The sequence below is a fragment of the Zonotrichia leucophrys genome, chromosome 13 (assembly GCF_028769735.1).
Source record: "Zonotrichia leucophrys gambelii isolate GWCS_2022_RI chromosome 13, RI_Zleu_2.0, whole genome shotgun sequence".
Classification (NCBI taxonomy): Eukaryota; Metazoa; Chordata; class Aves; order Passeriformes; family Passerellidae; genus Zonotrichia; species Zonotrichia leucophrys.
The window spans coordinates 221768-246940 of NC_088183.1; the positions used below are offsets into that span (position 1 = coordinate 221768).

General features: G+C 51.7%; 2 protein-coding genes across 5 annotated transcripts in view; one reads left to right on the top strand and one right to left on the bottom strand.

The window, feature by feature from the left end:
- DPYSL3 (dihydropyrimidinase like 3) overlaps positions 1–6656 on the top strand; it is a 28651-nt gene extending 21995 nt beyond the window's left edge. For all 3 annotated transcript variants that reach the window (XM_064724742.1, XM_064724744.1, XM_064724743.1), the window contains exons 8-14: positions 212–332; positions 1008–1164; positions 3412–3553; positions 3900–4070; positions 4655–4834; positions 5366–5528; positions 5967–6656. In XM_064724742.1, the coding sequence (XP_064580812.1) occupies positions 212–332; positions 1008–1164; positions 3412–3553; positions 3900–4070; positions 4655–4834; positions 5366–5528; positions 5967–6055 (1023 nt within the window). In that variant the 3' untranslated portion in view covers positions 6056–6656. The remainder of the gene's footprint in view (positions 1–211; positions 333–1007; positions 1165–3411; positions 3554–3899; positions 4071–4654; positions 4835–5365; positions 5529–5966) is intronic.
- Positions 6657–7806: 1150 nt separating this feature from the next.
- Positions 7807–24651, bottom strand: STK32A (serine/threonine kinase 32A). 2 transcript variants are annotated; one of them, XM_064724654.1, is made up of 13 exons: positions 24556–24651; positions 21973–22148; positions 19757–19812; positions 18972–19123; positions 17365–17538; positions 14872–14909; positions 12917–13006; positions 12297–12394; positions 11522–11638; positions 10540–10662; positions 9461–9589; positions 9063–9127; positions 7807–8818 (listed from the first exon to the last, which is right to left on the bottom strand). In XM_064724654.1, exons 2-13 carry the CDS (start codon positions 22022–22024, stop codon positions 8731–8733), a joined length of 1182 nt encoding a protein of 393 aa, XP_064580724.1. In that variant the 5' UTR covers positions 22025–22148; positions 24556–24651; the 3' UTR covers positions 7807–8730. The 2 variants fall into 2 exon arrangements, with proteins under 2 accessions (XP_064580724.1, XP_064580723.1); XM_064724653.1 differs by having other exon boundaries at positions 10537–10662.
- Positions 24652–25173: the final 522 nt, after the last annotated feature.

Sequence of the window (25173 nt, forward strand, 5' to 3'; positions counted from 1 at the left end):
GACAGTGCTGCTGTGCCAGGCATCGTGCTGCTGTAGCCTGCCTTTGGGCCATCCCCCCTCAGGTCTGCCTGATGAAACTGCCCTGGGGGAGTCAGGGGTAAAAGCGAGGGCACAGGGTGTCCGCAGCAATCAGAGATGTGTTGGGAGTAGCAGGGGCTCGTCCCTGCCCAGCCAGTGCTCCTCTGCAGCTGTGTGCCATCCTCTCTTGCAGCTGGAAGCAGAAGCTGTCTTCCGGGCCATCACTATTGCCAGCCAGACCAACTGTCCTCTCTACGTGACTAAAGTGATGAGCAAAAGTGCTGCTGACCTGATCTCACAAGCCCGAAAAAAAGGTGAGTGGCAGCTGGTGCTGCACTCAGCCTGGTGCTGCCACCAGGATGCTGGATGATGTGGTCCTCATGTCCTCGTGGTTGTTTTGCCAAGATCAGCACTGTGCTTCAAGTGCTGTCTAGTGCTTCCCCTTCTGCTGGGGAGCAGTTAGCTTAGGAGTTTGCCTGACTTGTGAAGGGCAGGTTGACACTGCATTAGGCCACATGGAGCCACCTCCTGTTGACAGTCAGGTAGCATCAATATGTGGGGCACAGGTAGGAGCAATGTGTTAAACACCACAGTTTGTCTGCAGCTGTGAAGGGCTCAATGAGGTTGCTTGTTCAGTGCAGGTGGGTTGTGCTGCTCTGGCCTCCCTTTGAAATGCTCACCACTTGGAAGTGCTTGGGTGCCCTTTCAGGATGCTGGGAGCTCCCTTTATCAGTGGTGCTGGAGCACAGAGATGCCCCACAGGTGCCTGCATGTGCATGGCTCTGTTCAGTGGGCTCTGTGCCCCTGCCCCAGGAGGTGTGAAGGGGGATTCTGGTGCATGAAGGATTTGTGCCCTTGAGCAGGAGGACCCTATGGTGATGGCATGGGTCTGGGTATTCTCAGGACATTGCAGGCTGTTGGTAGTGCTGTGGAGCAGAGAATGCCACCGGGCTCCACCTGAACACTGTTCTTTCTGTGCCCTTCTGCAGGCATTGTGGTGTTTGGTGAGCCCATCACGGCCAGTCTGGGGACTGATGGAACACACTACTGGAGCAAGAACTGGGCAAAGGCTGCAGCATTTGTGGTCTCTCCGCCTCTGAGCCCAGACCCAACCACTCCTGACTACCTTAACTCCCTCCTGGCCAGGTGAGCGACAGCTCTGCTGGGGATACTGCTAGGAGAAAGTGCACTCTGGGTAGGGAAGAAAGGTTAGTCCAGCCTGAACCACTTCACTGTAGGTATGTAATGAACTGAGCAGTGAAATGGCTCTGACTCCAAGCCGTGTTGGTTTGTCCTCGAGAGTGGAGGGAGGACATGTTAAGCTTAACATCACTAATGAGAAAAATACCAGTAGTCATGAACCATTTTAAAAGCCCTGAAGAAGACAGAGAAACGAGGACAAGCTAAAACAGACTTGTCAACGGAAGGATTCACCGAGCTGGCAAGTGGGGAATGGATGCTTGGATTGGGATGCTGCACCAGCACGGAGAGCATTACAGGTTAGACAGGCTGCTAGGAACCCCAGTCAAATACAAAGCAGATATATTCACACACCTGTACAGCTGAGCAGCAGCAGAGCCTGCTGAGTGCAGGAGACCTTCAGGAGCAGCTCCTGCACATCTGGCTGGGATGGCAGGTTGTTTTTTCATCCTGAAGGCAAGAGGGTAAAGAAAGGATTTTGTGAAAACAAAGACAAACAAAAAAAGCACTTCAGCAATTTGCAATGACCTTTCACAGTTACACTCCATTCTCTCACTGGCAAGGCCAGCGCAGTGGCTGAGGACACTGAATGTTTCTGCCCTGTCTGTGTGCCATGTGTCCATCCCCCTCCACTCTCAGGCCATGTTTGTACATCAGTTGTGTGTGTGCTGCCTGATCTGTTAGCCAGGGGAATGGCTGACACTGAGAGGGTTGTAAATGGAAATGTCCTTTGAGGTAATGCTGGAAACATCTCTACCAAGATGAACAAGGGATGAGGAGTCACTAAGAGGTGTCTCCAGCAGGGCATGTTAGGATAAACCTGGGTTGTGCCAGAGTGGAGATGCTGTGTCTGGGTGTAAGAGAAGTGCCAGTGCATTTGCAGTCTGAGTATGCAGTTTACCCTGCATTTTGCATGAGGTGTTCATTTGTCAGTGAACAAGAGACACCTCAGTGCATACTGGATGTATTGTGGAGGTGCAGGTCTTCACAAGTGGCAAGGAAATGTGAGCCCAGCTCCTGAACTGGTTTTCTACTCCTTACCTTCCACTTCCAGTGTAGCCCAGAACTCAAAGAAGACACAAGCAATGCTTGGTCCCTGCAGCTCATAGGTGTCTGTCCTGACACCTCTGCCATACCGTTTTCTGTGAGCCTGCAGCAGGAGGAGAGACTGTGAGGTTCCAGCTGGGCTGGATGGCTTGTTTGTCTCCAGCAGGAAGCATGTTGTGTCATCATTCTGGGCCTCTGTCTGTACAGTTCATCTGGCATATGGCAGAAATGGTCAGAGGAAGGTGGAGATTACCAGTGGATTAGAGCAGATTTGCAGCCTCAAGGGGAGTCACTGTCTGCACTGCTGAGGTGCTGGAGGCCCCTTGCCTCATGCAGGCAGTGCTGGGAGCTGGCCTGCCTTGCTCTGCTTCCTTTGGCCTGGCAGCAGTGACTTTCCAATTGCTGCCTGTCCAACGTTACCTGAGGACTCAGCAGCCACTGGATGAGTTCAGGGAGCCATGGACAGCTGCTTGCCCTGCCTTGTCTGTGGGCAGCTCACTCTTTCCTAGGAGCAGGATGGGTCAGGGTATCCCATCCGTCCCGGTGCCCTTTGGCAGAGGGTGACGAGGCCCCAGTGAAGCGTTTCTGGGCGTCCTGCAGAGAGCTGCTTCTGGGCAGTCCCAGCTCCCTCCATCCCAGTGCAGCAGGCTTTCGTGGGCTGGGGGAGGACGGTGCTAGCCCTCAGCATGCAGGAGCTGGCAGTGCACAGTGCAGGGCTGGCTTGTGCAACTGGGAGACAGCCCTGGAGCAGAGAGGCCTCTTCCTCCCTGTTGTGGCAGAAGGGTTCTCTCAAGCAGACCTGACAAACTGCCAGAAATGGAGTCCAGTAGGAAAGGACATCTTCTGGCCTGACACAAAGACCAGCATGTTCCCTGGGACCCGAGCTGTTGACTTTTCTTTTGTACAGGATGCTGTGCATGCTCGGGTGGGTGGCACAGCATGGCAGAGGTCTCTTGCCCCCATGTGACACAGCTGCCCCAGGGGCTGAGCAGGTGGAAGTCTTCAGGCTGAGGGACTGTGGAAATGAGGGTGCAGAGTAAAAATTCTGAGCTGGGGGCTGCTTGTGGCCAGAGGAAATCCATATCATGTCTCTGTTGCTGTCTGACTGCAAACGCCTGACAGTGGGTTTGTTCCACCCCTCTGCAGTGGTGACCTGCAGGTGTCAGGAAGTGCCCACTGTACCTTCAGCACTGCGCAGAAAGCCATTGGCAAGGACAACTTCACAGCAATCCCAGAGGGAACCAATGGCGTAGAGGAACGAATGTCTGTCATCTGGGACAAGGCCGTGGTGAGAGTCCAGCCAGGGGAGGGGCAGAGTGGGAAGAGGTGGTTGCCATCTCACACACCCGTGCTACTGCCCCGTAGAGCTGGGCACCCAGCTTGTTCCCTCTCTGGCTTTGAGAGTCAAATCAAGCTGGGGCAGGAGAGGTGGTGGTTGCAGGCTTGGGGTGAACATCCAGAAGCTGTAACTGTGCCCCCAGTTCTTGGTCTGTCTGGCTCTAGCTAGTAAGATCAGCCTCAGAAGCTTGGGCCCAGCCAGCCGGCACCTTGTGTGGGAGTGAGGAAGGTGCTTCCCAGGGCTCTTACTCACCCTTTCCCCATAGATGGACTTAGCTCTCTTTGTGTGTGTGCAGGCCACTGGAAAGATGGATGAAAACCAGTTTGTGGCTGTGACAAGCACTAATGCTGCCAAAATCTTCAACCTGTATCCACGAAAAGGGAGAATAGCAGTGGGCTCGGACAGCGATCTGGTTATATGGGATCCTGATGCAGTAAAAATCATCACAGCGAAAACCCATCAGTCTGTAAGTCCTCTGCTCTTGTGTGTGCACGCTGGAGGGTGGCGGGTGAGTAGTTTTGTCGCCTGGCTGCTGGGAGCCCGGTACTGTCCTGCTTGGCTCTGAGGAGGAGGGACTGAGCCCAGGCTCTGGGCAGTGCCTGTTGTCACTAGGGATTGAATGTCCATGAGCCCGAGGCACATGGGGCTTTTTCCCCCTGCTTGAGTATTCTTCTCCTGACCCTGGCCTATGCAGGTGGAAAGACACATTTCTCCTTACCTTGGTTCCTCTTCCAGGCACAAATATTTTTCCTGGCATTGCCACAGTGCTTTGTTTGTGCCTTACTTCAAGCCTAGGTCTGCTTTGTCTGCTCTGGGAGTTCTTCCTTGCGCTGAGCTTCAAACCAGCAGGTCCTGGTTCATGTTGGGAACTCTGGTGGGCTTTTACTGTGAGGGGCTAGTGAGCTACAGGAGGCCTCTGAGCGTGCAAGGCTTTAGGGGTGTCTTCTGCCTGCATTGGTGACTCCAGCAGTGAGGTGTGGGGACTGACCCACCCTAAGTGGGCAGACAGTGCTTTTGTCCCTCCTGACCATCATCCTGGGGTTGCTGCAGGTGGCTGAATACAACATCTTTGAGGGGATGGAGCTCCGTGGGGCCCCACTGGTGGTCATATGCCAGGGGAAGATCATGCTGGAGGATGGCAACCTGCATGTGACCCAGGGGACCGGACGATTCCTGCCCAGCAGCCCTTTCCCTGACTACGTCTACAAGCGCATCAAAGCCAGGAGGAAGGTGAGGAGGTGGGGATGCCACGAGACAGAGTTGGATTATTGGTAGCCCAAATTGCTCTTATTAACTGGTTGGTTTTCATTTGCTGTTCTTGCTGGACCCTGTTAGCAGTGCTGCAAATTCCTGGTGTATTTTGAATATACAAAATGACTGAGGCTTGGATAGGGAGCCCTTTGTGTTAGTGATGTGCCATGGTGGAGACAGATGCTCCTTAAGGTTAGCAGTGGTAATGTCTCTCTTCATCCTGTCCTGCTGCAGCAGGGGTCTGGAGGGAAACACTGTTTAAAATGAAGAGATTGGCCAAAATCGCCTTCTCCTCCCTGATTTGTGCAGCATAAACCCCATCTGGGGGATAGCCCCTTGCACTGGCTCTGCACACCTTACAGGGCAGTGGGGCTGTGCCAGGCCTCAGTGCTGCAGGACTATAGCAATGTGACATCCTTCTGCAGGGGGACTGAGGAGCTGGTGGATGGCTGGAGCTTGGTGTTCCCTGGGCTCAGAAAAGTGTCACTGTCCTCTTCTCTCTGGTGACAGATGGCAGAGGTGCATGCTGTGCCCCGGGGCTTGTATGACGGACCTGTGTTTGACCTGACCACCACCCCCAAGGGGGGCACCCCTGCGGGGTCAACCAGGGGGTCCCCCACGCGTCAGACACCGCCCGTCAGGAATCTCCATCAGTCTGGATTCAGCCTGTCGGGTGAGTACGTGCTGTGCCTGGGCTGGGAGGGGGCAGAGCCGCTGGCCATATGTCCCTGTCCCTGGCCTGGGGCAAGGGGCAGTTAGAGGTGGCCTGCACCAAGGTAAGCACAAGAGTGGGTCATGGCAGGGCAGGATCCCGTGTGTCCCTTAAAGGGCATGGCTGGAGCTGCACCTTGCAGGAGCAGCCAGGCAGACTGCCTGGAGGCCAGCACAGCATCCGATGCTGTTCCTGCTGCGTCTGTTCACGAAGCATCTGCAGAGACTTTAAAGCCACTGCGGCTCTGAGCTGCTGCTGGAGTTGGAGAGGGAGCAGGTTGCAGTAGATAGCCTCTGGAGGGCCTTGGCAGGACTCCAGGCTGCCTGACTGCTCAGTCTGTGAAGAAGATGCTCTTAACTTTACTTTGCCCGTTCCCTTTGTACTCTGATCCTATCCCAGGTACCCAGGTTGATGAAGGCATGCGCTCAGCGAGCAAGCGCATTGTCGCGCCCCCGGGAGGCCGCTCCAACATCACCTCCCTGAGCTAAATGTCCCGGCTGAGGAGGAGACAAAACCCTGTTCAAGCAAAGGAGGAAAAATGGTACATTGGTGTTGAAGAATGAAAAGAAATAAACCTGTTCTGAAGAATCAATAAGCCTCAAGCCTTATGTTTCACAAATGCTACTTGCTACCTAGCTTTAAAGATGTTGCTTCATTTTGTTTTTGCATAGCCTTAAAGTTCTGTTGTTGTTACTGTTGTGGGTTTGGTTGGGTTGTGTTTTGCTCTTCCTCTCTGTATGCATGCTGCTCGGACAGGTTGCTCGGTTCAATGTTATTGGTGTTGAACGTGTGTGGGATGCCGTGGTGTGGGACAGTGGGAATGGCCCACAGGGCGACCCGGCCAGGCAGGTGAGGGGCAGGGTCTGGCCGGGGGCAGGATGTCGGACGGGGAGGGCAGGTGCACTGAGCTCGTAGGGAGAGGTGGGTCTGTCACATTCATCTCCTTCATCTCCGCCCAATGCTCTGGCGTTTCATCATGAGGCCTGTGGGGGAGCTCGAATCATCTCTGTAACAGCTGTCACAGCACCTTGTGTAAGGAGTTTTACTACTTTGTACACTTTATTAAAAAAAAAGTTGTTCCTTCAAACAGCTCATGTTGTCGGTTGGCTCTTCTCTTCCTCGGGCAGCTTGGCAGGGGCAGTGCCCAGTGCAGGGAACTGGGCTGGGGCAGCACAGGGGTTTGGGTGGTGTTGGGGCTGGAGAGGCAGCAGCATGCAGTGCCCGCTGCTACCCCTGCCAGGGTGTTGGTGCGGCTTCTCAGGCCAAGGGAAAGGTATTGGCAGAGCAGCACAATGCAAGTGTTTGTAACAGCTGTCCAGTTTGTGCACGCAGTCTCTGAGCCTGGCCTGGCCACCATGGGCTGTGGCTGCCTGGCAAGAGCTGTGCCTGTCCTCTGTGTGTTGACAGGGACCAGCTCCGCACGGCGCTGCCTGGGCACGGCTTTGGGGCCATCCTGCCCAGACAGCCTTGGAGGCTGCTTTCTGTGGACTCCTGTCAGTGAAATGCTCCCCTTCCATCAGGCATTGTCTGTTAGAACGAAAGGCACTGTCCTTTAAAGCTTGCAAAGCATGTAAAAAAAAGTGATTTTTGTTTAAAGACCACAGAATTAAGGGTCAGTTTCGGCTATGCTAAACAAATACACTTTTCCCTCTCCTTCTTTAGTATTTGACCTTGAAATATTTTTTTTACATGTCTGCAACTGAGGCAGGGCAAGCTGTCTCTGCCGCAGTCCTTAAGGGGCCAGGCTATAATAGTTGTGCCAGGCTGGGGAATGCTGTGCTTACAAGCATTGTGAAGTTCTTCCATCAAGTAATTTAGGCTTTTGCCTGTTGCCTGGTAGAGAATAAGCTGAGACTGTGCCTCTGTGTACAGAGGAAGAGGGGAATAGAGAGATGGTTGTAGAAACATTTAAATTTCTACATTTTAAAATTTTTAAATATGCAATGTTCTTTCCATTTTTAAGGACTTCAGTTGTTTTGGGGCTTTTCTGACCAGCCAGTGGAGAGGTATTTCTGCAGCAGCAGATTTTTCCCTAGTGAGAAGCAGAGCTGGGATTTCAGATAAATACACTTATGGTATGTGCACCTCTGCCTGCACCAGAGCAAGGCAGCGATGGCGATGTGCTGTGCAGGAGACAGGGACAGCTGTCAGCACAGTCCTGCTGGTGCCAGACCTGCTGGAGGACTGGGCAGAGAGCAGAGGATCCATGGAGAATGCTGGAGGTGCTCTGGATAGCCTTTCAAGGACTTCTCAGTGGGGTGGAGACTCCATGTCTCTCTGCCTTGGACTCATCATTCCCAGGAAGGCTATCCTCACGGTTCCTGAGGACAGTTCCTGCTTAAATCAAGTGTGATTTCAGTGGTAGAGACATTCAAAATATACATTTAAATTCCCATCTGATTTTGGAAGCCAAGCTCCATCAGATTCAGTGAGCTGCAGCAGTTTTATCATGATGGTGAATGTATTTTTCAGGCTAGACTGGTAAAGCATCTGGATTCACCAGCACCTGGTTGTTACAGCTTGGTGTGCACATCTGTCTGCACACTGGCCACCAACCATGCCAGCCCTGCTGGGTCCATGGAGAGAGCACTAAACGGGCAGGAAGCCTTTGCTGCCTCCTCGCAGCTAAGGAAGGAGCTCCTCTCCAGCCTCCTGTGCCCCCTCACAGGATGTTTGCAGGCGCTGTCTGTAAGCAAAGGCCACTTTTGTCACAATGCATTGGTGAAGATCATGCATGTGGGAGCCACCTCTTCCTGCTGGGGAAGCAGCCATGAGCCCATCCGTGGGAATGCCAACACCTGCAGAGCCCTGTGGCACAGCTGTGGGCACCCCTCAGCACGGGGCAGCAGCTGCCTGCATGGTGGCACCAAGGGCTGTGGCACCTGCCAGCCGAGCCAAAGTAGCGAAAGCTGTCTTGTCCATTGTCTTGTGGTGGCGTTCCTGCCCTCAGGAAAGGCAACATGACAGGATCTGTCTGACCAGCTGTGCCCATTGCAAGGCAGCCCCCACAGCCTCTCATGGGCCCTTGGGCTGTGGGGATGAGCTGAGGGAGGGGAGCCCCAGCTCTCCTCTGTGCCCTGGGCTGCTGGCACGGCCTGGCATTGTGAAGGTGGATGGTGAGCCCCAGTGCCACGAGGAGTCCCCTGCAGGGGCTGAGCTGCTCTCAGAGGCTGATGTTCTGATTGTCCTCCCTGTGTGGGCCGCCACTTTTTGTCATGGTCTCTTGGATGCTGTCACAGTGAGGTCTTACCCTTGGGATAGAAAAGGATGATTGAACTGTGAGGAAAAGCCCAGGCAGTGCCAAGACCCCATAGAGGTACAGCTGCCTTGGAGCTGCCCACTGCCTGGCCTGAGCTGCCCCTCGCTGCACAGCTCCTGCAGCCCCGGGTGCCCCAAGCTCCTCCAGCACAGCCCCCCCGCCCTGTGCCCCCCAAAACTGTCACAGGCTTTGGCAAGGGCCAGGGCCTCTGCTGCTGCCTCTGGATCAAAACTTACTTTTCTCTGTTGAAAACAATGAAGTCTCTCTGGAGCATTTCCAGGTGCTTCTGGAGGTGGCTGGCCTTTCATATTGGAATGGAAAAATAAAAGATATAGGGAATAAATTCACAGTTTACACAGAAGAACATTGCAAGGGGCAGTTTCAATGACACATGGCAATATGTTTAGGCACAGAGCATCTTTTGCCCTGCAGTGGGGAGAATGGCATTAAGGTTCTCCTCTTGCAGTAAAGCAGTGCATACACATTCTGCCCTTCACCACGGGGAAGATGGAGAGAGTTTTAGGAATAGTTGGTCACAATGGAAAAAATATTCTGTTCAGTTTACTGTGGTCTTGCTAGATGGCAGTCTTTGAAAAATGAAAGGCCTACCATGCTTGTACCTGTTTGTTCTCACCTGGGATGAATTGATTTTGCTTGTGTCTTTCTCCTTCTTAGCCAAGCGCTTTTTTTTTTTGTGAAGAGGTTTGGATTCCAGGATCATTTCTTCCAGTTCAAAGGCTGGGTCACAGTTCAGTCTGCCTTTCTGGAGGGGAGAGAGAAGTGGCCTTAAGCAATCAGAGCCTGTCTTAGTCTCTTATAACCTGGACTGCATTTGGGAGCTGAATTTTGTAAAAAAAATGCACTAATTATAATTGCACTTGCAGCCAAGAGCACTGGCTACACTCCTGATATACTTTATCAGTCCCTTCAGATATGGACCATATTCAAGGTGTCACAGTGGCTCCTTTTGTGCTCCTGCTTCTACTCTGCCCTTTGCCTGCTTTGGAGTGGCAATGAGGATGAGGACAGTCCTGGCTGGGTTGTGCCTTTTTGAGAGTAGCACAACAGCCCAGTGGAACTGGTCCTCAAGCAATAGAGAATCATACCCACCACAGAGAAACCCAGCAACAAGGGCAGATTTACAATTAACAAATATTCATAGTTTAGCCCAACTTCTGCTGAAAACCAGTTGGAGTAGTTGGACTGTTCTTTATAAGGGTTATGTTAGTTATGTGCTGCTTTAATTCAATTTAAAAAGGCCCATAAATACAACTCTAGTGCATGTGCTGTTTACTGTTAACAATGAGCTTGTTGGAGAAGCATTGCAGGAGAAAACAATTCCCATGAGATGGTGGGTGATCTCCAGGCTGCTGCTGAGTCCATCCTGGTGCACTGGGGAGCAGCATTGCTCAGAGCAAGGCTCAGCACGAGGGGGCTCACAGCACCATCCCTCCCACACAGATGCGCAGCCCAGTGGGCTGTAACACCAGTTCTGCACCCAGAAATTCTGGGAACATTACAAACAGGGCATATCAGTGTGGGGGCACCCACACTATAGTCTCCGTCCATTACTCTACGCTACACACTCATGGAAGAGACAGCTCTGCCTGGGTCTCTCTTTTCTCCTTGTGACACCTGATGCTTCAGTGGAAATTTGTCAGAATGCCCCAGTGCTGGGTGTGAGGAACCTTTACACTCAAACGGCCTTACCACGGGAATGAATTCTGGCAGTATTCTTTTCTGGAGAACAGCATCCCAGTTCACATCAGACAGGTACGGGAAGGACTGGATGTCCTTGAGCTGAGAAAAACGTTTCTCGGGGTTCAGCTCGAGCAACTGCAGCAAGAGGTAAAGGGGAGAGATGAGACCATCCCACAGGGCACCCATTCTGTGGAGCACAGCTGAGGACACGTGGTGCCAGAGACACTGCACTGACGCTGGCATTTGGACCAGTGCCTCTCCTGCTCTGGCTCAGTCCCTTCACCGGGGTATGTGACACGCTCACAAGCTCTGCCTCTGCTTACTCCCATTTTTACAAATTACTTTTATCCCCATTGTACGAGCAGGCAATGAGGCAGTACAGTGGCATTAAACAATTTGTCCAATGTTAAAAATAAGCATTTTTTTGGAATGGGAAGTTCCACTCAGGTGTTTGTGCAACTTCATTGCCCACACTTATTTGAGATTAAGAAACCATTTACATACTTCCTTAAAATTTGCTGCCAGTGCTGCTATGCAGGGTGTAAGTGCTCAGCTTTGCTGCCACTGTTAAGCCCAAGTCTTGTTTATTGAAGCTATGGCTTCATTTCAAATGGGATTTCAGCTTCAAAATCATTCCAGTAATGATTTTGAAGCAATTTTTGTAACAGCTTTATTGAAAAAAAAAAAAATTGCAGTGGTGCATAAACCACACGGCATCAAAAGATTACAGCAGCGTCAGCACTTCTTGCAAATATTTCCATTACTGGAAAAAATGTTTCCTGAGGATTAAAAAAAATGTGATTCTTGGAGTAAATGAATTGGCACACATATCAATATCTGTTTCTAAGTGAGTTAATTCCAGAGCGCGCAGCTCTGGAAGCCAAGGGTCATTGTCACACCGCGGGCTCTGCAGGTCCCTTCCCGGCCTGGCCATTGCAGGCGCTCCCCCTCGCAGGCTGTGAGCGCCGGAGCCCCGGCACCGCCAGCCCCTCACCTTCCCGAGGAGCCCCACCATGCCCGGGCTCCACGCCGCCGGGAACGCCACCGCCGCCGTCCGGAGCACGCGAGCGATGTCGCCCGGGGAAGCGTTGGACCGAATGTGGTACGGCCGCTGTGGGAAACACCACGAGACAAGCGTGAATTTGTCTGCTTTTCAGGCCTCTTGAGGAATCTGCTTAGAGCACAGGAGCTTCATACAGTCTCACTGTCCAGTCCCCAGCCTCCGGTGGGACATCTCTCCCTCGTGCCATGGCTCAGTCGAAAAAGCAGAATGTCAGCAAGAACTACACTAATAACTGGACACTTAACAGCAGGACAGGCAGGAGCAAACCCCAGAAGTCAGGGTTATCAGCCAGTGGGAATTTGCTTGGACTTTTCAGTGTTTTTATCTTACAAGGCTGTGACAAATAGTGCTGTGGTTAGACCACTCCTGATACTCCCTGTAAAACGTTTTTCACCCATGCTGGGGACAATGCCAGGGAAAAATAAGCTGTTGCTTGTTTGCCTTGCCCCCTTATATCAACCCAGAGGGCCTCAGCTGCGCAGGGACCAGCCACAAGATGCTGTTCTGTATTGCAGCAGCTTCTCTGAGCTCTTAGCCATGATCAGAATAACCCTGGTGAAGATGTGATCTCTGCTTCCTCTGCTGTAACAAGTCCTAAAGCCTTGAATTCGGCTTGGCCATCTCACCTCACCTCTGCTGTAAAGCATTACCCTCCCCAGAGCCTGTCCAAGGGCAGAGCAAGCCAGGCCATGAGCCCCACACGTACCCGGGTTCGGAGCAGCTCGTAGGCAGTGACTCCCAGCGACCACCAGTCCACGGCAAAGGAGTAGCTGGTGGGTTTTGTGGAGCTGAACATTTCAGGCGCTGTGAAATACAGGGGGGGAAATTGCCTTGCTGCAATCCCCAGTGGAAATGAGCAACAGAGAACCCCAGAGCCCGGCCCTGCCCGTGCTGCCGCGCTCCTGCACCGGGCCCACCCGCAGCCCTCTCCACATGAGACTCTCTGTGCTTCTCTGCCCCAAGCCCAGCAAGAGCAAGTTCCCTTTACTGACGCGGGAGCTGCCTGGCATTCACAGTAAATGTGCTCCAGGAGGAGCACATCCACCCAGCCCAGGCATGAGGTGGCCCCGGTGTCTCCTCAGCCCCCTGTGAAGGAGGGCACACAATCCCCCGTGCACTGAGGCATTTCTGGGGAGGGACCCCTGTCCCCAGCCTGCGTCCCCTCCCAGGGTGCTCCTCACTTCACACTCTGCGTGTTTGGATGTGGATCAGGAAGAAAAGAGGCCCAGCTCTAACCAGAGCTGTCTCCACCTGTGTCCCACCACAGCACTCCCCCCAAGCCCTCAAATGGAGATTCCAGAACAGGGAACTGCCTTCGGCTCTCACCCATGTAGGGCTTGGTGCCAGCGATGGTGGTGACAGGGCTCTCCTTGGTCAGCATGGTGGCAATATTGAAATCAGTGACGTGCACGTGTCCTGAAAGACAGAGGCCAACGTGTAACAGGCTTGGCTTTAATTTCACACAAGAAATAGCTCTGAATCAGAAACATAAAGTAAAATACTCAATAGAAAGGAGTTTCCAGGTAAAAAAATCTGGTGGGAGAACTGATAGAAAATATTTCAGCTTGCGGGCTGCTTGCAGATGTCTCTTGTTTAAAATATCCCCTTATTTTCCCTTTGGGGAACCAGAAAATACAAGAGTTCTCAAAAAAGTAATTTAGCGGTGATTGTTTTGAGTCTTCCTATATTTCAGGATCAGTCTGGGAAAGAAAATGAACTCTGTGTGTGTCCAAAGCTTTCTTAGCTTTTCTAAGTTTGTTGGAAGACAAACCTTTGCTGTCATGGATGAAGAAAAAGAATACTACAAGTCACAGTCAAAAGGACACTGGAGCCAAGGGTATATCCCCAGAAAAAACACTCTGAAACCTCTGCAAGAGAGAGTCAAAAAAATCACAGTGAGCAGAGAATAGGCTCAAAATTCATCCCAAATTGTAGCATCATTACAAAAGTTAGTAGGTTGTGTCTTCCTGGGCTGAGTGCAGCTGCAGAGACTACCAGAGCCTTTTCCTCTTTGTTTTCCCTCTCCAGGGAGTGCTGACCTGCATTGCCACAGCCACGGTGGTCCCGGCTCCTCTCAGGAAGCTGTGTCACCCCGTCTGGGCGGCACAGGGTTGGGGACAATGGGGCACGAAGCACCCAGCAGAGAGGACCGAGCCAAAGCTGCCCCGCGTGGGATGGGCAGTGCCAGGCCCCAGGGAGGACAGGGCTCTGCAGGGTCTGTGCAGGGCAGGACAGGGGCCCCAGCACCTGGGGGCAAAGCCACTTGCTGCCAGCTCCTAAATAAATCATCAACCCCTGCGCTGAAATTGGAGGTCATGTGCGAACGGATCGAGCGTGGCTCGGCGCTGCCAGGCAGCCCTGGTGGCACACACCCTGTCACAGAGCCAGGCAGGGCCGCCCGCACAGCTCAGCATCTCGGACACAGCCTCTCACGCCGTGACAAAGCAGCTGTGCCTCCTCCCTGCACCGACTGTTCAGGCACCTTGCTCTAGCTGCTAATGAAGATTTCTCACAACAGTACAGTTACCTGGATTTTAAAAAAAATATGATCTAACAAAATGTTTCTCTTTACAAACTAAAAAATATGAGACAACTCTTCACTGTGAGATCTTTGCTGGGAAAAAATGTGACTGAAGAGCCATGCAAGAATATAGTCAAGAGTTTTGCCTATGAAAAACTAGAGAAAATCCGATAGCAACACTTATACCTAGCCCCTAATCCTCTTCAGAGCTCCCTCCCCATGCCAAATGCTCAAGGAAAAATTAAATACGTGACCAAGGCTTATCCATTGCAGCATAATTAATTCTGTTGTGCACAAACCCTGCAGTGACACAAGCATTGCCCTTCAAATGACGCATTTTGAGTAAGTTTTAAACAAGAACCAAGAAAATGTTAAAATCAGGTGTGCTGGGCTCCTGATCCCAAGCAGCACCAAACATATGGTCCCTGCCAGTGTCTTGCAGGGACACCTTCAAGCCAGTGAGCCAAAGGAGGTGTTGGCTAAAACACCAAGGCAGCCCCAGAAACACCACAGCATCTCAGGCTGCCCGGTGCCCTGAAGGTACAGGACACTGCTGCTCCAAAAGCAAGAGACAGCGAGTGAGCACAAAGGGATGGGATGATCCTGCTCCCAGCTGGGCTGAGCAGAGAGCCCGCACCAAAGGACGGCAGCAGCAAGCACCGAGAGCGCAGCTTCTCTCCTGCTGTACATTTATATAAACATACACAGCCTCCTGGCTGCTGCTGAACGCTGGCATGACCACAGAGCGCGCGGCACTTACCGCGCTCATCCAGTAAAATGTTGTCGGGCTTGATATCTCTGAGAAACAAAGCAGAGAAGGAGAGACAGCCGTTAGCCTGAGAAGCGGCAGGAGGCAGCTGCTGGCGCCCCAGCACAGCAGCTCTGGGGCTCTGGTGGGGACGCTGCACCCCCAGAGCCTGCGGACATTCATTCCCACAGCTGATGGTGCCCTTTGGGTTCGGGTGTAACAGGGTGACAGCCCACCAGCACCAGCAGCTGCCAGGCTGCAGGGTGGGCAGCACTCTGCTCAGTGCACCCACAGCTCAGTTAGAGTCTTCTTGTCATTTTCCTCCTTTTCAATCTATTTCAGTACTGTATGAGAAGGGGTCCTCAGTACAAATTAAAGTATTTTAACATCATTGTTCTAGATACAAATAGGTTACCCACAGGTTTTATTCCTAAGTAAAAGGATCCCAAAAAATAATACCTATATCAATGCTGTAGGGAAACACTAACTGAAGGCAGAAAGCATACACCTGATACTCTGATACAGCCACAGTGTCACCTGAGTGACTTTACAAGCCATTACCAGGCTTTAATGAGCTCATTACACCAGTGCCCATTGAGCACCTGGCCAGCTGGTGCCCCAGAGAAAAGGTGCCAGCCAGCAGACAGGCAACAGGTGCAGGGACCTGTGCCAGCTGGTGCTCCCCACCCGGCACAGGAGGGCCCAGTGAAGAAATGAACACGTTTTGGATTTTACTTTAAAAATTCAATCATTAGGATAGAGTCTGAGTTCTCCAAGCCACCTGGAATCAAAGCCCCACAATATATCTAATTGTCATCTAATAGCTTACAGTTTTCTGGCATCTTGTTACCCAGCAACTTCCAGTGGGTTATAAACACCGGTTCCCTTCCTTGTGTCCTTCCATCATACAGGTGGGTATAGGGACAGGCATCATTAGCAGAGCAGGGCAGTGTCAGGTAAGCAGCTGATTTTCCCCCTAAGCACAGTGGAACTGTTTCCTGTTTTTTTTTTCAAAGTTATTACTTTTTAATTTCTATTGTGTCTGTTTCTGATCTCCCTCAGTCTGGCATACAGCGTCTGAAATTACACCAGCAAGGTAAGATCATTCTCAGGATGCAAACAAATACCAAGATAATTCTTGTTATTACTCATTTGTATATTTCTTTTTTATAAGCTGGTTCTATAATTTCCTAACCTAAAAGATATTAATATTTCCCATTCTTTTACATCTAGGTGGGAAATAATTGCAGCCTGAGTTTGGTGTCTCTATACAGTTTTTTTCAGCCAAACAAAACCATTGCTGCCCTGTCTCCTGATGTTCTCAATTACAGCTGTTGCAGCGTAATTGCCTCAGACGAATCACTTTATCAATCAAATGCTATCCCACTGGGTTACAGTGTTAATTAAACAACTTGCATTACAGTGTTAATTAAATAACTTGCAAGTTTTACAGCCTGCCATACATGTTTTGTTGTACTTGATTTACCTTAAGCACATGCAGCTGTGTGAAAATCACACTGCAACCTCAGCTGCAGTTTCCCCCACTGCTGTTCCCACTGGGGCAAAGACCCGTGCAGGTAAAGCACAAAAGCAGCGGTGTGAAAGGGTGGGAGCTGTGCCCCTGCAGCAGAGCAGAGCTGCGCAGGGCTCCTGTGGCGCAGGGACAGCAAGGGGTCATTCATTCTGCCCCCGAGCCTGCACATGGCACTGGACACTGTGCTCAGGACAGGCTCTCACCCTCACCAGCTCCTCGCCATGGGTGCCTTCCCCACCAACAGCCATTTCCATTTTACGCTTTCCATGCTTCATTCTTACACTGCACAAGAATGCCCACCTGGAGGGGCATTTCTAAATGCAGTGACCTTCTCCCTGCAATTACTGACCCTCACAACCCTCTCTGACCATCCTCCCTGGCAGCAGCTAACCCGGCAGCAGGAGAGCCGTGTGTCTGTCCATGCACAGCCAAACCTGCTCCCAGCCCGGGAACCTCTGCCTCCTCTGCTCTTCTGCAGGTCTGCAAAGGTGTGGGAAGAGCTCAGGCATCTTTTTCACTGGCCATGAGAAATTGTGGTAGCCAAAAAGAAACTCTCAGCATTTCTAAAAAGGGATTTACCTCATACAGGAAAAAGTTGTGTTTGGGCCCTGTCCTCGTATTTTGGTGCAATACAGAAGGGGGCAAAGGGAGATATCTTCAAGCATGAACACAGGAGTTCTGAGTGCTGACACCTACTCTCCCTGGATGAGGATGGGCATTAATGAGTTACAGCTAATTAAAACCTATCAGAGACATATTTTTGCAGGTTCAGTGGGCAATCAAATATGCTATTTCACAGCTATCACAGAGGGACAAATCAGATGGTCTCCGCTGTATTTGAAATACTTTTCTGGGGGAAGCCTTGTGTTTCACATAAAAGCAAATACACATAGAACATGTCGTTTATCACTTAAGCTTCTATTTGTTGTTTCACATAAAGGAGTAACAAGCCTGCCTGTGGCCTGGCTGACCTGTGGATGATGTGCCTGCTCTGCAAGTAGTCAAGGGCCAGCACCAGCTCACAGATGAAGAGTTTCACAGTGGCCTCTTGGAACCGCACGTTTTGTTGGAGGTGGTAGCGCAGGTCCCCTCCGAGCAGCAGGTCAACCACCATGAACATATCCTCTTCGTCCTGGAATGAGTACCTGGAACAGCACACACGTGCTTCAAGGACAGTACCATTGAAAAGTGACAGGTAATAAAGGAACATGTGGTACTTCTGGGAATACTCATCATTTCTTGGAATTTTTCACTCCAAATTTCACGACCTTTCCATGCTCTGTTTCCCACCATTGTCACACTTGTGACAACAATAATTCAGTCTCAGGTCCATGACAGAGTCAGAGCAGATTGTGTGAACAGCTCAGGGCGGGCGTTCTGCCTTCTCTGAGCACCAGCAGGAGGAGGGAGAGGAGCCTGAGCTGCACCCTGGCCAGACCCAGCACTGAGGTCCCTGTGCCAGGGCAGCATCTGCCTGGGACTGTGTGCTCAGCACCACAGGGGCAGCTGGTCTCTGCTGGTCCTCTGCGAGTGATCTCGTTTGATGGGCTGTGTCTCTCTGAGACCAGCCATGCGCCCTCTTCTCATGGGCTTTTCCTTACAGCACACTGCTGGATGTGCTGACCAGCACCAGAGCCAGACCAGGGCTCCGCACAGAGCCTGTGGGCTCTGAGCCACCCCGAGGGCAGGAAGGACACAGGAAAGCCAAAGGCATCCTGGAGCCAGGGCTGGCATGGCAGGAGCAGCAGCAGGGACACTGGGATGGTTTGCTCTGTGCAGATCTCTGCACAGACACACTGGTCAGCTTTCAGCTGCTGGGAGAGCTTTGCCTGGAGCTTTGTGTTCAAGTAGGAAAGACAAGGTTGGAGGTATTATATGGGAGGTGCAGCTGCACCTTTACCATTCATACCCCAATAAGAACCACTCTAAATGGCAACAGCAGCAAAATACCAAGAGTTCACTGAACTGCACTCAGGTTACAGGAGATTTTAAAAAGGAAGAATTATGCAAAGATTTTTGATCTTCAGTGTCTTTTAGACTATTTTGTGTGTGTGTGTTTAGCATTGATAATTTCTACTTTATTCTAAAAAGAAATCCAATTTCCAATAAATGTAATTACCCACAACCCTAGAGAAATGCTGAAACTACAGGATATTGTCCACTTTATCATGCAATATGTGAACTCACACCCCTTGGAACGTTACTGGTGTCCTCATAAAATTAAGAAGAAAGAAATGTCAAGGGATAACCAGCAAAGAGCTCTGCCTGGCCATCAGTCCCACGCTGCCAGAAGTTGCTGGTGATTGCAAAGAGCTCCTTTAAATACAGGTGGGCTTGTGGTGACAGCCAATACCTGCCTGGGGGACACTGCAAAAGGACAGATGAATAAACTCTCTTGTGCTGTCTGAGAGGAGAAGGGTGATAACTGCTTAACTAAACAGGATTCCCCTGAAACAAGAGCCCCAGTCAGTGGAACACACCAGGTGCTCCCAGGACAGGCTTGAAGCAGATGAGGAGGGTCTGATCTCAAAAGTGTCTGCAATTGACTCAACCAGTGAGCCAAGGCACCACCTCTTACCATAAATTAACCAGGAAAGGGTGTTCCAGGCCCTGCATAATCTGCAGCTCCTTGAAAACATTTCTCACTTCATTTCGCTCCACACACTTCTGTTTGTTCATGTATTTCATGGCGTACATCTTCTTGGTGTCAGTCTTTTGCACCACACAGACCTAGGAGAGCAGTCAGGGGATAAAACAGAGATGATTTGTCAGCAAATCTGGGCAGGTAAAACCCAGTGACACGAGTGCTTTCCAGCAGCTCCGGCAGTGCTGACACTGCCAGGGCACAGCTCCATCCACCAATGCTGCAACACTGGCACTGCCTGGGAATTTCTTGGGAATTTCACCCAAATAGAAATGTTTGGGGGAAGATAAGAGGAAGGAATTTATCATCACAACATGGGAGACGGGGAATCACAGAGCAGTCAACATTTTATTTAATGCATTCACTAACCATCATGTCCATTCCTCCCACCTGGTGCTGCTGGGAAGAGCCTCCTCCACCACAGAGCTGCAGGTCAAACACTGGGAGCAGCACCCGATCCTCACTTTCCTGAGCAGTGTTACTCAGTCCACAGGTAATCCTGGGCTTTGTTTAAGGGGTACTGGGCTTTGCTTTGTGGCTACAGAATGGAAAAGGATTTGGGCTCTGATTCCTTTCTGATTACCAGGAATTGAAGGTCAAGGCTCACTGACAGTGCCTGGGCTTTGGTTCTGTACTCTCATGTGAGCCTCCAACTTATCTATTTCCACCCAGTTACATCTCCAGCAGCCCACATGGTGATTAATTTCCAAAACACTCACTTTTCCAAAGCTGCCCTTCCCAATAGCTCGCAAAATCTCAAAATGGTCGAAGGTAACTGCAAGAAAGAACATTTCAATATTAAATGGCTGAGCAAACATTTGATGAAATTATGTTATTTCTACTTTTTATCCTTATGAGCTTTTGCCCTTCAGGGACAAAACTCACATGCTCAGCTCAAAATTCACCAGCTCAGATGAACTGGTTTAAGAGATGCAAAGAAAGATAATACAATAGCCATAAAGAAACAACTGCTGTATAATCATGAAACACTCTTTTGTAAACAGGGGTCATATTTCTAAACCAAGGTTTAAGGAACAATGTTTAGATAAAAAATACTGACCTAACCAGCCATAAAAAACATCCTTAGCAAAAGCAGCCAACACTGCTGAGGTCCCCAGGCTCATGTGCCAGGCAAAGCCAATGCTTTGAGGCTCAGCTTCCCTCATCCCTGTTGCTCACCCCAGCACAGCCAGTGGTCTCATCTTGACTACTCTGGGAATCAGATCTCCTCGTAGCCTTGGACCTTCTGTCTGGTTATTGTATTTCCATTTCACTTGCTTATCATCCACACCTGTCTGCTCAGAGGAAATGCTGAGAGAAAAATAATCCTGTCACCCTACTTCAGCTCAAGGTAAAGAGAGCCCTTCAAGAAGTTCAAAGAGAAATTGGGGTGCTACAGAAAATAGTGAAATTATAGCAACAGCAATTTGGGAAAATATGCAAGAATTGTTAGGACTGGCACTGGAGCACGTACACAACTCATGGGTCCCAAAGGAAAAGCCTCCCTGTGGCACAGCTGCAGAGATGGGACTGGTGCCCACCACCTGCTGCCCGTGCCAGGGAGCAGTGTGCTCGTTCCTACTGTACCTAGACGCTCTTAATTAATTACAATTTTAATTGAAATCAGAATGAGGACAAGATTGTGACATCTAAGGTGAGATAGCCTCTGGTTACCAATTTGCAAGATAATGGAAAATTCCCTAGGGGGCATCTCTGTTTCAGCTGGGTTTCTCTCCCCTCAGTATATTAAAACATGACTTATTAGAGAAAAAATGCAGTACCACTTTTTAAATTTGTGCAGGGCCATGGAAACAGAACTGCACCAGTCTGCACACTGTGTCAGCACGCAGGAGTGGCCCTGAGCTCACTGACACCCAACAAAGTGACAGCAAACCACCCGACACGGTCAGGACAGAGCCTTTCCTGGCACTGTGTTTCTCAGCGGCAGAAGCTGGTGCTGTGTGAACACTGAACCCAGAGAGACCCAGCAGAGAGCAGCCAGGAGAATCCCACAGCCAGAGCACAGCACCCTGAGGAAGGTGGTCAGGAACACAACTGCTCTTTAACCCAAGCAAGCATAAGGGGTTGCTTATGAGAAATGCCAATAATGAGCATTTAGATGCAGCAGGAACCAAATCTTCAGGAAAACTTCACATCAGATTTCTTTTGCACTACAGAAATGGAAAAAAATATAAAAACTGAAGAAAAACTGTAAGCAGTTGCATTAATAATTTGGAAACTGAAGCGCTGGTTTTGCTGAACAGCTGCAGACTGGCAGTGGCACCACAGGGCACGTTGGAACAGCATTGATACCCAGCTCTTTGTATGCTTTACGTTTATTACTATGTATTTGTATTTATCCACATATGCATATTGTTGTTGTACCTAGGTGAAAGCCCATATGGCAGTCAGCAAGCTGACTCATGCAACAGCAAATATATTTATGGAGCAATCTTTTAATGACTGTCTCTGTAATCTTGGCAGCACAGGGGCCCTGGCCTCCAACACTGCTCCCAGCAGTAGTTTTCCAGCTCCTTTTCCAGCCAACCCATCCTGCAGGCAGTCCTGCCCAGCTGGAGCACCCATGGGAACATCCATCGCTCCCACCACGCTTCCACCCCTGCTCCCTGCACTGGGACCTCCAGAGCAGACCTCTCCAGCCCCAGAGCAGCAGCATCTTGTCCCTGCCTTCGAGGGGCCTGGCAGTGCCCCAGGGACCCCTCAACACCAAAGCTCTGCTGGCAGTTTTGCTTTCAGGGCTGCCGGAGGCGAGGCAAAGGGGCCCCAAGACCAGAGCACAGCCCTGCAGGGCCCAGGGCACGGTGCTGCTGCTGCTGCTGCCCTGGGACAGCCAGCGGTGTGCAGCCCCAGCACAGGGGCTGGCTGGCACCCCCAGTCAGTCTGCAGCCCCAGACAGCAACAGGAAAACGCTTACCATCCCCGTTGCCATCAAAGGGGGGTGACCTGCTGGAGGTGCTCGCCCCCATGGTGCGCCCAGCCCCGGCTCAGCGCTCTCTGCTCCTCTGGGCTCTGCTCCCACACTCGGAGCCTCTGGTTCAGTTCTGCTGCGGGTCAGCCCTGCCAGACCTTGGCAGCTCCTGCTGACGCATCCTGCAGAAGGCAGGAAGCAAAAGTTCATCATTTACAGCTTGCAAATATCTCACTGGAGTTCTCTGCTCTGAGGACAGGACTGACTGTCAGGGAAAAGCACATTGCAGTGGAGCTCACTAGAGAAACCAGCAGCACCACAACTCAGAGCAGGACTGCTGCCCAACACAGGAAGGGCGGGAACAGACCAGCAGACATAAACGTCTGGCTCCTGTTTTCTGTATCATTCAGCATGTATTTTGTAGCTTCAGGGGTGACTAATGGTAGTGAGACCAATATCCAAAATAAATGGACATACTGACTTGGCTAGATAAAACCAAAAGGCACTTTTGACTGCTGAGGTCATGTAAAAGGGAGGGGTAAAAGCTACGGAAGAAGAAATTCACAGAATTCACCTTTTGATTTAAGCAGTTACCCAAGTCTTTCATTTGGGAAAAAATCACACCATTCTGGTATTTCTAACAAAAAGATTCCATGTAAAATCAAGAATCTTTTTCTAACAAAAAGATTCCATTTAAGCAGCAACACAAGTCCTTCATTTGGGAAAAAATCACACCATTCTGGTATTTCTAACAAAAAGATTCCATGTAAAATCAATGTACAGTTTCCACTCAGGTTCTTCAGAGTTTTTTTTTTGATATGAACTATGAACAGAACAGCAAACCTGATTTCTGGCTTGATGCTGGCTTCAGTGACTGGATTTCCTCTCCCACTGCAATGGGACAGGTCTGTTCATCGGCAGGGAGGACAGGAGTTTTCCAATCTTTCCTGACATGTCTGTAGAGTTTACTGACACCTGAGAGAGCTTGAACACTCTGTAAGTTACAGCAGCCACTCTATTTTTTAAGCATTCACATGCAATGCACCTTTATGTGCTTGTTTTTGATAGACATCCCTGTGACATACAACTTTATACCTTGCTGCAAGTACAAAGCCTTACAAGAACAAGATGAGGGAGTACCAGTGCAGCAAGATCTCTTCTGGGTCCAGCCCAGAGCATTTTCCAGGGCATCTGTATGTTCACTGAACATTTCCTCAGATCTACACTTTGGAAACTACTAATAACTTCACTTCTTTAAATTAATAAAATTATGGTTAATGGAAGTAGAAGCAGAAAAGCATCTAAGAAAGATGTTGGAGAAAAGAGAATTACTGGGAACTGGGTCTGTAATGGGATACAATGAGTTACCCCACCAGCATATGCAGCTCCTTTTCTTCAACTAACCAAAACAAAATCTTAATTTCCCATCTCAGAACTGAAACAAGATCCAGCAAGAAAACAAATGAAGCGGCAAATGCTTACGATTCCCATCAGTGCTTCTGGCAGGAACAGATCAAGCCTTCAGTCTCAAACAAACCAACAGCAGGAACCCTTTTTGAGCCCCAAAACTTACTCTTCAGAATAAAAATAGACCTTCAGATGCAACAGCCATAAATCAGGTTCCCATACCACAGGTTCCCAAGGAAACTTCCTTGCACAGCAGTTTGGAGCCAAGTTCATTTTTGAAAATACATCAATACATACAAGCTCTGAGGAAGGAGTGCAGATATTCCTTGAAGTTAAGCTAGCCTGAGTAATAATTACAAGGATTTGCACCTTTACAACGTGCAGCCGGGGGATGGAAATGATAAATCTTTTACTGTTTCACGCTGCAAAGTCACACAACTATTAAAATCATTACTTTTCCTGGGGCCAAATGTAGCAGGTGTTCCACGCTAACGTCGTGCTCAGCCGGCCCCTCGCTCCCTCGGCAGCGCCCGGGGCTCCTCGGTCGCGGCGGATTTACCGGGGCATCCCAGCCCACAGCCCCGAGCGCACACACCGCACCCGGCCGGGCGCGCCCCAGCCACGGGAGATGCACGGAAACCCCGAGCAGAACGGAGGGGTGCAGCCCCCTGCGGGATGCGCTCCGGGGGGACCGAGGGAAGGGCCGGGGGCTCAGCCCAGGACGGGCGCCGGCAGCACCGGCACAGTCACCGCTGCGGGGCTGCCCAAACCCTGCAAGGGAACGGCTCCCTCCGAGGGCTCACGGACCATTTCTGTCAGCGCCTCTGCGCTACCCGAGCAGCTGGGACCGGGCGGTGACACACCCGGAGGGACATCGCCCTGGGCTCTGGTCCCAGAGGAACTGACCGTGACCCCGAACTGCCCCGCAGCCCAGCGGTCAGGAGGAACGAGGGGAGGCGCCCTGAGTTCCTCCCTCGGTGCGCTGGGCGTCTCCCGCGGAGCTCCGGGGTCTCTGCGGTTCTCGGCGCCGCAGCCGGGGCTCGGGCAGGACCCCCCGCCCGAACGCGCTGCGGGCAGCGGCGGAGCCGCGTCCCGAGCCTGCAGCGAGCGCCGGCCCCTCGAGCCCCCGCCCGAGCCCGCGGATCGGAGCCCGCCCCGGGCAGCGGCCCCGGGGGCGCCTACCTGGGCAGCGGAGCGCGGGGACGGCACAGCCTGCGGGACGAGAGGAGAGGAGAGGAGAGCAGCGGCGGCCAGGAGGCGGCCGGGCCGGGCCGGGCAGGGCCCCGGTGGCGGCGGGAGGAGCCTGCGGCACCGAGAGCGACACTCGCGTGGGGCCGCGCCGCGGACACGCCGCCAGGAGGATGTCCTGTCCCTGTGCCTGTCCGTGTGCCCGTCCCTGTCCCGGTGCCTTTGCCTTTCCCTGTCCGTGCCCTGTCCGTGCCCCTGTCCTCGTCCCTGTCCCGGTGCCTGTGCCTGTCCGTGCCCCTGCCCCTGTCGCTGTCCCTGTGCCTGTCCCCGTCCCTGTCCCTGTGCCTGTCGCTGTCCCTGTGCCTGTCGCTGTCCCTGTGCCTGTTCCTGTCCCCTCCCTGTCCCTGTCCCCGCCCTGCGGCGAGGAGCGACACTCCGTCCCTGCGGTGCCCCCGCCCGAGCCGCCCCTCGCTGCGGGTTACCCTCTCCCCGCTCTGAGCCCCGGCCTTGCCCTCTGCTGCGTTCTGGAGGGGGTGCGGGCTCGGGGCGCATCCAGCCCCCGCAGCCGCCCCACGGAGCGCGCTCCCGTCGCAGCCTCGGTCTCTGATCTGG

Coding starts and splice junctions, on each gene's coding strand:
- STK32A (XM_064724653.1), bottom strand. CDS start 22,024: ATGGGGGCGAGCACCTCCAGCAGGTCACCCCCCTTTGATGGCAACGGG. Junction 9,590..10,536: donor TGCCAGAATTCATTCCCGTG/GTAAGGCCGTTT, acceptor TCTCCCCTCCAG/AAAGGCAGACTGAACTGTGA. Junction 9,128..9,460: donor GCAAAATCAATTCATCCCAG/GTGAGAACAAAC, acceptor CCAATATGAAAG/GCCAGCCACCTCCAGAAGCA.